This window comes from Mus caroli, unplaced genomic scaffold (genome assembly GCF_900094665.2).
Source record: "Mus caroli unplaced genomic scaffold, CAROLI_EIJ_v1.1 scaffold_12846_1, whole genome shotgun sequence".
NCBI lineage: Eukaryota > Metazoa > Chordata > Mammalia > Rodentia > Muridae > Mus > Mus caroli.
In genome coordinates, this window is record NW_018391538.1 from 28,891 (window position 1) to 41,367 (window position 12,477).

The window sequence follows — 12,477 nt, forward strand, 5'->3', positions numbered from 1 at the left end:
CTTTTTGTCTTATTGACGGTGTCTTTTGCCTTGCAGAAGCTTTGCAATTTTATGAGGTCCCATTTATTGATTCTCTATCTTGCAGCACAAGCAGCTATTTAAACTGAATTGCTTATCGCAAAGAGATTAGGGACTCTGTGGGACATGGAGGTTTAAGGAATAATTCTTACTTCTGTGAGAGTAGAAAAAATTGTGTTTCAACACTATAAATCAGGCTCAGTCTATTTTTTTCCCCTGCTTTCAACTTTTGGGAAAATGCAGACCCTCATCTATTTATTTACTTACTGCCTAATTGATGTTGCCATGCTCCTAACCATGATATTCATAACACTCTGAACCTGTAAGTAAGCCCACAATTAAATTCTATGCTTTGTGAGTTGCCTCAGTCATGTTATGTCTCCATAGACATAGAAAAATAACTAAACAAGAGTGTATATTTTCCTCCTGAAAAATATTATGCTAGAGGAGGAAATTATTTGACCAGCCAGAAATCCACTAGCCAAGTAAGATAAATGGTGAGTCAGGACTTGGGGCCTCATGAAATCTGGGAGTTAAAAAGTGCAGTAGGGCTATGGTCTCCCTTGTTTCTGAGTAGCGATGAATAAATTATATCAAAACAACTTAGTGTAAAAGAGTTGGAAAAGTGTAGAGAATCTCCGTGGAAAAAGAGAGGTTCATTATTTTTTTATTTTAGTTCATCCTTTCCTGTGAACAACGAAGGTAACCTCACTTTTGCTCAGATCAGATGACAATGCACTTCATAGTGTTTCTCCAAGTTATCATTGTAAGCCCAGTACTTGCTATGGGTTCATGGTTCAAGCTATTTCTTTCTCATATCTGTGGACAAGATTTTATTAAATAATCTATCATCTGAGTATTTTTTCCATATTTAGAAAAACATCTAAGGAACATAGAGGTAAATCTAAAAGGATGAGCAATCTGCATAGGAAGTAAAAAACAAGCAATGTAGTAAAAGATTGAGGGCTGGTGTGTGCTATAATGCTATATACGATCCCTGACAATGCCTTTGACAAAATTTTTCAACACTCTGTGTCTCTCTATGTAAAACAGCTACAGGAATTTTGAGGATTTTTGGCATATTGGCAGATTTGCATCGTTGCCAAGGTCCCTTTGTTATATCTTATTTGATAAAGAAGAATGTTATATGAAATTGTGACAAAATGTTCAGCAAGGTTTTGAAAAGTATAATATCTTGTAGAACAAGGTAAACACCAGTGTTTTGCAGTACCCCTTGTTCTCTCCTGTTATAATTGACCAAAATTTCAGAAGGATATAGCAGGGGGCTATAGATAAAGCAACCTTATTAAATGTTTTCTACAGGATTTTGGTCTCATTTCTGGAAAGAAGTAGAAATATAGTGCATAGCACCAGAACAACTGTTAATAATAAATAAAACTTCATAACAAGTGGAATTTATAACTGGTCCCAACCCAATGACTATAAAATCAGAATAACCAAGATAGTGCTGGACTAAAGTTTTTCTGGATAAATCTCTTTCTGGTGGTGTAAAAAATTTAACTTTGTAAATATGGCAGTCTTACTTACACTAACAATGTATGGTGTATGAAAGCACATCACCAATGTATTGCAAGATATCTTAGAATAAGTCCCTTTTAAACCCCCAACCACCATCTAGTAAATGAATCAGCAGCTAAACTGGATGAAGTACTTTAGTGGATATATCCTATTTCATTTGAGGCCTGGTACAGAAAGTGTAGTTGTATATATCCCTAACAGAATTAGTAGCTGTAGCAACATGACTGAACAAAGGTTCTGTGTGGATAGAAAAGGAACAAGTAGACAATGGGCTGAGATAAAAGAACCATGGATAATAAATAATAACTCATAATATTTGACCCATGAAAATTGTATTGATAGCTAGGCTATATTCAGGAGCATCTCTTAATGGATGTCTGTGTAGGCAAAGCATGGAAAGTAATATATAAAGAAATTAAACAGGAGTCAGAAGACTTGATAGTTTTCTTTGTAGCATTCCACAGTACATCATTCTCCTGGAAATCAGAAAGGAGATAAACATGACATAATGGCTCATGTGCCCTCAAGTGCCCTTGGAAGCTACTTGTGTTTACCACATAATATTGTCATGGAGGAGCCAATATAGGTTGACAAAAAACAAATATTATAGACATTTGTGTGAAATAGTTTGTTATTTTACTTTTCAAACAGGTGAAGACTGTTCCTGATTATCCTAATCAAATTGATACACTGATGGATTGCACTCATAAATCAACCTGCTATGTAAGAGATTGACAGGTAGATTCATGGGGCCTATGCCTGCCTGTGAGGGATGTAATTATTCCTAAATGTGTGTAGTCACAGCCACAATCCTCTTAAAAGCATTCCCATTGATGTGATAAATATACAAGCAACTATTAAGGTATTCAGCCAATGTGTTATATACACATGCCCACAAAAAATTAATTGGTAGTAAATAGGTAACCATTTCACTGAATTTATATATATATATATATATATATATATATATATATAATGTCAAATACAATGATTTACAATGGTGCCTTCACATAACTTAAAACTCCATTGAGGCTAGATCAATGGAATGAAACAAAATAGGATTTTAAAACCATAACTAAAATGTTAAGACTCCCAGGGTGTCAAAGGTGCCCTAGGGAAATGGAAATGGACAAACTAGGATCATATAAGTTGATTGAATATATATATATATATATATATATATATATATATATATATATATATATATTTACAGGGATGGGCTTTATCCCTATGAGTTGTTAGCCAGGAAGCTCTTTATGTTCCACAAACTTAAAGGTTACTGATATTGATGTTGATTTTATTAAATAGCTAGAAGGTAGTATCCTATTTCTGAAGATGCCACACTGAAAAGCTAGGATTATACTGGGGAATTCAAACGTTCTGATTGCCCTCATAGCATTAGAGGAAGCAAAGCAGGCTAAATATGGAGAACTGACACCAATATTGCTATTTGGCTATGACACTTGTATGCTGAAATAGTTACGTGCTACATAGAATATGCTTGCTTGTGCAATTTTGACTCAAGTATAATTATAAGATAAATAGTCTTTTGATTGGATTTAAGACACTTTTCAGAAGATGAAATTTACATTGAGTATGGTAAAGCAGAACAAAATTCATGCCTGGGAGGTTAGATGTCCCAATAAAGAAACAACTTCTCATGTTTTAAATGATGGGTAAGGCACAATACATTTCTTGAATGTTTTGTTATATGATAAGTAAAACCATAAGCTTAATAGTAAAATTAATTATTTACAGTGCTTGCATTTTAATTTGTATTTAAAACATAATAAATTAATATATCAGCTGGGTGTGTTGGCTCACACCTTTAATCCTAGCACTTGGGAGGCAGAGGCAGGCAGATTTCTGAGTTTGAGGCCAGCCCAGCAGTCTACAGAGTGAGTTCCAGGACAGCTAGGGCTATACAGAGACACCCCCCCCTACAAGTTAATATAAAATAGAAATCATTCTCATATTAAATATCAAATTTGCTAAGGAAAACTACATTTTATTACTGCAGTTCTCAATGTATATTTTTGTCATTCATGTATTTTCTATGAAAATATGCAATATAATTGCCATCTTATGTAAAACTTGAGTTTTGAAAAAAATGTCAACTCAGGCTTTGTATATGATTACTGATATTTGATTATCTGTGGTTCTATTTGTTTTTATTTTACAATTCTTTTTCCTTCCATGTTGCCTCAGAAGGAAGCCTACTGCTTTCTCATCAGCTACTTTTTAAATTTAATCTTCTACATGTTAGAAAACATGACAACTGTGTTTCTGTGTCTGGCCTGTACACCTATTTAAACCAAGAGTCTATACATTGTTTTCCAGCTGATAGGACTCTATTCTTCTGAATAGGGAAATAATAATCTTCCTATAGCTGTACCATGCCTTTTCAGTCATTTATCTGTTGGCCGTAAACGCAACTTTACTGCAATTTCTATCCAATGTGTAACTTGCAAATAAAAATAATCTAAAAACTATGTGTACAGTGTCTTTGTTTCCTCTAGTATTGTCTAGTAGTATTGTCAGATACATAGAGCTATATCATATTAGAGCCCTTTTTTTTCCTTTTGATTAATATCTAAAGAATCATTCAGAAAAGTTGCCTCATGGATATCCCATGAGTGCTGCAATAATGATTACATAATTTTGCACACATGAACACAAGCTTGTGCTATTTTATTTTATTTCTTTTGTTGCTTGAGAATATAATATATGTAATCAGAAAAGCTTCACACCGATACCACAACTCTCCACTATTAGCCACCATTCCAAACCCACTCAACTCTGTGGCTCCCTTTTGTTTAAGTGAACCATGTCCAATTTGTATTTGCCAAATGGTCTTGGATGTGGTACCTTCCACAGGATAAAGGTTTTTTAATGAGTGAAAACCTAAAAAACTTAAAGATAACAGGTTATCCCTCTTCTGGCATCTATTAGTTCCTAAAGCTGATCATTGGTAGTCAAATAAAGAAAGTATGATCAGCCTTGGAACCATACACATATAAACAACACCCCCCCCTCTTCCTGTGTTTGATGGTTTTTTATGTACCACATATGCGTTCATATGTGTAGGTAGCAAATTTGTTAAAACATAGAAGTTGCTTGAGAGTGAAGTGACATGGAAAGGTTAATCGAAATAATACTTAGGGAGTAGATAGAGGAAAGGAATTGAGTTGATGAATTTTTTCATTTGAAGTTACTCCATAAATTAGAAATAGATCTGAACATTTAAAACATAAAATAATAAGTATTCACAGAACATGAAGATACAGTTACAAAGAAAGAAAACATTCTAAGTCATCTTTTAAAACAATGGTGTAAATTGTTTGAAAAGCAATCTTTTCACAAAACAGTACCATTATTAGTTTTAATGGAGAAATCAAATTCAAGAACTCAAAGTAAAAAACAACACACATCCTCCTTTCACAGAATGGCAAGGAATTTAAAAAAGCAAGCCATATCTTTATATGTATTATATTTTTAAGAACTGGAAAAGTGCAGAAACAAAGGTATTAAATATTATAAAAATACATGAGACATATAAAATTATAGAGAATATAATTAGTTCAGTCAATTTGATACCAATTACATGTCTTCAAACTGTGTATAGTAACCTGTATAAGTTATGTAATAATATGGTGAAACAGAAAGGTAGAAAAAGACAAATAAAACACTATACTCAAAATTACTGAAATGTAAAATCTTTTTAAATAAGATTATGAAGATACTTTGTGCAATAGTATTATATGAAAATATATGCTTGTAAAAAATTTTAAGTAAAAACAAAAGAAATCATGCTAAAATTATCATAAGAACAAAGGTGAACTATTCAGAAGTCAGCTATCATAAACCCAAGACCAGTGTTCTGAGATCCACTTAAATGGGTAGAATGAAGCAATCCATGTTGTTATAGTTCTCTATTCTCCCAAATTTTTCAGTCTCAAGTGTGTAAAAGAGGAGAAAAGTAGAAGAAATGAAGGGAATATTGTTATTATAGCATTATCTGTGAATACATAAACTTCTATGAACTGTTTAAAAAAAAGACCTTATTTCCCATTCTTCATACTTAGAACAATTATATGGCTTTAAACATTTCTGTTTCAGTGGAACAAAGAACCATGAATTCAGTAGACAATAAATCTCCTTCACTGTCCACATATGTTAAACACAAAAAAATCCCAAGATAATGATAAAACTAGACAAGGAGTTAGGCAAAATCTGTTTTATTTTCTATCTACTCACAGATAACAAGATAAACTTTAAGAAAATTTCAGATGTGCCACTTTTGTAACATCAACACACAGTCATTTTTAAAATCCTCCCATTCTCATACACTATAGTAACAGGACTTGTGTCACAAGATAAATATAATATATAGAGAGATGATTCAGTAAATAATTCACATTTAGATTGATTTGAGATTATCATATTTACCACCTAACCTTTAATGAACATTGTGATCTGTTTCAGGTTGACAACTAAGAACATCCACTTGATTTTATCGCTTTATTTTGCTATTGAAGAAATCAATATGAGCCCCCACCTATTACCTAATATTTCTCTATTAGTTAAAGTTGAATGTTAGTTATTGGCTGATCGGAGTAAAGTCAGTTTATACTCAAGAAGAGGTAATTATTTTCCTAACTACAACTGTGGAAACCACAGAAGATATTTAATCGTACTTACAGGACCAATGTGGTTACCAACTGCTATGCTTGGACCACTTCTGTACATCTCCAGAACTCCAGAGGTGAGGAGGGTTGGTTTGGATTTCATGAATCATTACCTCCTTTCATGGTGGTTTTCTTAGTGCTTTAGCAGATTGGAAGGCAGGGTTTGAATTTATGTGTTATTTGATCCATTAAAAAAGAATAAGCATTCAAATATTTTATAGTATATATATCAGAACATTATTGGAAATGGAGCAGAGAAGCAATGGGAATATGAAATATTTTATTGGAAGCATAAGTTCATTTTTGCTATTTAAGAGAACTACAATGAATTGGATTTTAATAAAGAGATGAATAATTTACACCTTCCAAAACTTCTGGATGTTGTTAAACAAACCTAGGTATTAGATTAAGATTTCTGTACTTTATCATCTTCGAGGTCAAGTTGGTTTATATATTTTTTTTAATGTCCTACAGCTTTACTATGGCCCATTTCACCCTCTTCTCAGTAGCTATGAACACTTTCCTTATCTGTACCAGATGGCTATCAAGGACACATCTGTAGCTATTGGCATGGTATCTTTGGTGATTTATTTCAGCTGGAACTGGGTGGGACTGATGATTTCAGATGATGGTCTAGGACTTCAATTTGCCTCTGAATTGAGAGAAGAAATGCAAAGATATGACATCTGTTTAGCCTTTGTGACTATTTTCACATATAACACAAAATTATTCTTGACAATGACTGACAAGTATTACAATCAGATCATGATGTCTTTAGCAAAAGCTGTTATCATTTTTGGAGACAAAGATTCTCTTCTACAAGTGATCTTTAGACTGTGGCAATTTTTAGACATTCGAAGAATCTGGGTTACTACCTCACAGTGGGATATCATTACAAGCAATGGAGAATTCCTCTTCAACTCCTTTCATGGTACCCTCAGCTTTTCACACCATTATTCTGAGATAGCTGGTTTTAAAGACAGTGCACCCTTTAAACTACAGTAACACCATTTCTCTTGATAAATTATGGTGGTTGAATTTTAATTGTTTTTTGTCATCATCTAATTGTAAAAATCTCAAGACATGTTTAAGAAAAATGTTGCTGAAATGGTTATCCAGCAAAAAACTTTGAAATGTCCATGAGTGACACAAGTTATAACCTATACAATGCTGTGTATGCTGTAGCCCATTCACTCAATGAGTTACTTCTGCAGCAAGCAAATACATTGTCAAATAATGTTAGGAAAGGACTGGAGTTTGAGTCTTTGCAGGTAAGGTGTCTTTATTTAAATAGATGCACAAAGACAGCATGGTAATCAGTAAAGACATATTATTGATAGCTATCTTGCACAGAAATGGTTGATGGTTACTCAGAAGAGAAAGAAATAGACTTTAGTAAAGGTGCTGTACATTAGAAAATAAAAACAACTTGAATAATATGACGATCAATGGAGAACCTTTGAAGTTTGAGTTTTTCAAAATGAACAATAAGCTCTATAACCAAGTATCTAGGAGTGTTTTGCTCAAATGTGTCAATTTCTTTACTATTTCTTGGATTATAATACAAACTACATTGGTAATATCAATTGATATCCTGTCCTCCCTGGCACTAAAGTCATCATTTGACAATTCATACCAAAATATTGTACAGAATATGACTACTATATAGAAATATTATGCATTTAACAGCTGAAATAAGAGTTTCATGCTTCTTCAGGAAGTCCTTTTGAAAAAAATAGTTTCATGCAGTATATTATTTTTGTTTTCTCATTAAATAGCACTAAGAGTCTACATATTTATTCAAGTTGCCACACTGCGATTTATCAATGTAGCAAATAATTACTAAATAAAATCAGGTCATACTCCCACTTTTAACCAATTGAGGCTTCAATTATATCTGGCATAAGATACAACTAATGACAGAAAGGGGTGAAGAAATCTGCCACACTCTACAAGCATATCATTCATTGTACATGTTCTACGGTATTCAGTCCAGTGATACATGGGAATTTCTAAACCTTTGTAATGTTTACGTTAATTTTTGTTACTCTTACTGAGTAGGTTTAATAAAGTTATATTTTGGAGAGAAATAAAATCTAGTAGAAATCTACACTTCATATCTTCTGCATTAATGTATACGTATAGTTAAACTAAAATATTACATGTGTTTTAGGTGCTCTCTTCCCTGAAGAACATCCATTTTGTAAATCCTGCTGGAGACCTAGTAAACTTGAATCAGAAAGAAAACGTGAATATAAATTATGATATTTTCAACACTGGAAATTTTTTACAAAGTTTTGGAATTAAGGTGAAAATAGGAAAGTTTTTCAAATACTTTACATATCCTCAAGAATTGTTTATGTCTGATGAAATGGTAGACCAGGCCACAGATGTTAGACAGGTGTGTTGGACTTAACTGTAGTACTCTCTATATAACATAAGAAATTTAATCCCTTGGTAGCCCTGTTCTTCCTCATGGAATATGATTTTTCACATTTAGAAATTTGTTCACTAACTTTCTATAATCCTGTATTTTTTCTTGATTTGATATTTTTTAACAGTGTTTTATACCCAAATGTGTGTATGCATATGTGTGTACATATATATATATATATATATATATATATATATATATATATACACATTTAATAACACTTGAATCATTAAAAGTCATATTAAATATCAAAAGCTACATTGGAATGTTGCATTTTAACTTAATATTTGTAAAAGGATGTTTTACAGTGGCATCATGTTCCAAGTTCTTGTAACTTCTGCCCAATAACTTAAAGTACTGTTAATGCATGTGACTTTTTTTCTCAGACTCTACCCTCAATATGCAGTATACCTTGTCATTCAGGATTTAGAAAATCCCCTAAGGAGGGAAAGGCTGTCTGTTGTTTTGATTGTATCCCCTGCCCAGACAATGAGATTTCCAATATGACAGGTAAGATTAAATTCACTAAAAATCATCACTAGATTGACTATCTTCTCCTATTATTGAAAACATTTATAAAATATCCTCTATAGGAACTTAAATGTTTAATGTCATCATTAAATAAGAAAATCAATAAAATTTCTCCTTGAAACAACACACACTTCTCTGTTTCTAATATGATTTGGCATGATCCAGAAGCTTTTCACATAAAGTTTATACTGGAAACTCCTTTAGCATAGTAAACTATGCAATTTATCCTCAGTACTTGGAAATATAGTGCACTTAATTTTTCTCTTTCCAAACACATTTGAATTGCACATTCTTGTTTTTGAAGTCAAGAGTTCTGTGATATGGCTTTGATGCTCGGGGATGTTGTATCCTTTTTGAGACATAAGTGTTTTGTAATGTGTCCTATAGTATGATGCTGAATACAACTCAGTAGGTTGTATTTTAAGTAGCACTCTAAATTAGTTTTACATGTAGAAGCCATTATGTACAAATCAGAATTAATGCTCTTGAAATAATTTTAGAAGAGGAATATGTACATGGACAATTTGGCTTTAATAGGTTGTATCACCTTCATTAGGGCAAGCGCCCAATGGAAACCATAAAAGTGATATTTATTTCAATATTTAAGGAACCAAATGAATGAAAATATCTTCTATTGGATTGAGAGAGTATAAAAATGTATAAACTCAGAGTTTTCTTTAATCTTCTGACTGGTGTATAACAAGGGGAAATGGTTTAAATGTGGAGAATAGGGAGATGATAGAATGCAGACACAGAATATTTGCACTGAAATGTGAAATATTTTTGATAGAGAAAACTACTATATGTATTATATGTAATGCACATAATTAAAGCATTTTTATGGCATACTTCATAAAATTTATTAAAACTCATGGATTATCAGATGAAATTATGGCATCAATATCAAGAACAACTGAAGAGTCAACCTTTATTTACTGAGTGTTGATTGAACAAGAAAATTCTACAAAGAAATGTTTTGAGTTCTTCTTACTTTGTAGGGGGGATGTATATAAGGAGAATTTTTAAAACAGCATACTTACAATATGAGTAAAAGTATAAAAATAGAAAATGTTGTTAGTTTTAAAATTATTATTCTGCTAGTTTAGAGGAGACCTTTTAAAAATTATGAGAAGATGGAAACAACAGAAACAGAATGTGCCTTCCTGTATGAAAGGATATAATCACTTTTCAGTCTGATCAGTGAAAACAATGAGATTGAAAGAAACCTGACAATATTATGGTGAAAATAACAATGATACCAGTGGAAAGCACTTCATTCCCCATCTAGTATTAATTGTCACATATATGTACCTGAGAGATCGAAAGTTATCTTGCTTGTGTTGTTTCTTGATAAATACAACATATTTTAGATCATTGAGAGTTAAACTTAAAATATAATATTAATAGTGGTAAATAATGTGCTGTACCAAAATCCATACATTGAAACATAACAACAAGGTAATATTTTAATGTGTATTTGGTTGGCAATTGGTTTAAAACTCCTCTGCTTTCCTTTCCTTGAATAGATAAAAAAAATTAAAGCAAGACATATATTGAATAGAGTGTGTGTATCTAAGGAATCACATGAGGACACTGACGTTTGAGTCTCATTTTATGACTGATAGCCAGACAATAACATACTTGTAAGCATATGAAATAATGTTAGGGTAGTGAGCAGTCTATAGTAATATAACTAATTCATGTATTGTCCTATGAATTATACACTACAGTTTGTTTTCTTGTAGTAAGCAGAATAGTCTCTCATTCTCCCTTTGGCTTTCTTGCAACTCTAAATATGTAAACAAAACAAAACAAAACAACAACAACAAAAAAAGGTAAAGAGCTGTGTTTGCTTAATCATGGATGAGATCAAAGAAATTTAAAAATCAAGATTTATTGTTATGAGCAATCACATGTGAATTGCTTCCATAAGAAAGGTCAATTTGGATAATTAAGTTTGATTCATTTATGAGATATATTAAATTCCTGGTGTATAGATAAATCTTTGAATAATAGAGTAATATCAATCCTGATAAAATACATTTTTTTTCTGAACCAGACATGGATTATTGTTTCAAGTGCCCAGATAATCAATATGCCAATCCAGAAGGAACTCACTGTCTCTCCAAAATTGTGACATTCCTGTCTTATGAAGACCCCATAGGAATGGTTCTGGCTTGTTTGGCTCTAGGGTTTTCTGCTCTCACAGCTGTTGTATTTGGTATCTTTTTAAGGAACCAAGACATTCCCATTATCAAGGCCAATAACCGAGCTCTCAGCTACTGCCTGCTCATCTCACTCATCTGTTGTTTTCTTTGTTCTCTGCTATTCGTTGGACAACCACGTATTGTCACATGCATCATGCAGCAGACCATATTTGCAGTTGTGTTTACTGTTGCTATCTCTACTGTGTTGACCAAGACAATTACTGTAGTAATGGCCTTCAGGTTCATTCTTCCTAGTAAAAGGATGAGATGGCTGATGACATCAGGGGCATCAATCTTGATCATTCCTATATTCACCATGATCCAACTGATTATTTGTGAAATCTGGCTGGGAACTTCTCCACCATTTGTTGACAGTGATGGGCATATTGAACATGATCATATTTTGATTGTTTGCAACAAAGGTTCAGTTATTCCCTTCTACTGTGTCCTGGGATATTTGGGTTCTATTGCACTGACAGGTTTCACTGTAGCTTTCTTAGCCAGGAATCTTCCTGATACATTCAATGAAGCCAAGTTCCTGATGTTTAGCATGCTGGTGTTCTGTAGTGTCTGGCTCACATTCCTTCCTGTCTATCATAGCACCAATGGAAAAGCCTTAGTTGTAGTGGAGGTTTTCTGCATCTTGACCTCCACTGCAGGAATATTTCTCTGCATCTTTGCTCCAAAATGCTACATTGTTTTGTTAAAACCTGAAAATAAATCTTTTCACAAGTTTAGGCACACAAAATGCTAATGTTTAAATTTCTCATTGAATTTAATCAGCATTTCCCACATTCCTGCTTCTAATCATCAAATATCTGATCAAATAGCAAGATTTGTTTCCATGCACCAGTTTTTTTGTTGTTATTTGTTTGTTTGTTTGTTTATTTATTTTACTTTTAAAAGTAAGCTTTTTATTAGAGTTCTAATATGTGACAAGGACCTCAGTTCTCATGAATAAAAACCTTGGGATTGGCAATTGCATCTCTAAAACTGGTTTTAATTTTTTTCCTTGACTTAATTGTTTGATACATTGGAATTGACTCTTAATTTGATGAAT

At 32.6% G+C, this 12,477-nt stretch overlaps 1 protein-coding gene across 1 annotated transcript in view; it reads left to right on the top strand.

The window, feature by feature from the left end:
- The window catches only part of LOC110289237 (vomeronasal type-2 receptor 116-like), a 21,822-nt gene extending 9,651 nt beyond the window's left edge, over positions 1 to 12,171 (top strand). The window contains 7 exon segments of the mRNA XM_021155379.1: positions 6,043 to 6,322; positions 6,720 to 7,222; positions 7,224 to 7,371; positions 7,373 to 7,516; positions 8,419 to 8,646; positions 9,066 to 9,189; positions 11,270 to 12,171. Of these exon segments, the coding sequence (XP_021011038.1) occupies positions 6,043 to 6,322; positions 6,720 to 7,222; positions 7,224 to 7,371; positions 7,373 to 7,516; positions 8,419 to 8,646; positions 9,066 to 9,189; positions 11,270 to 12,171 (2,329 nt within the window).
- Positions 12,172 to 12,477: the final 306 nt, after the last annotated feature.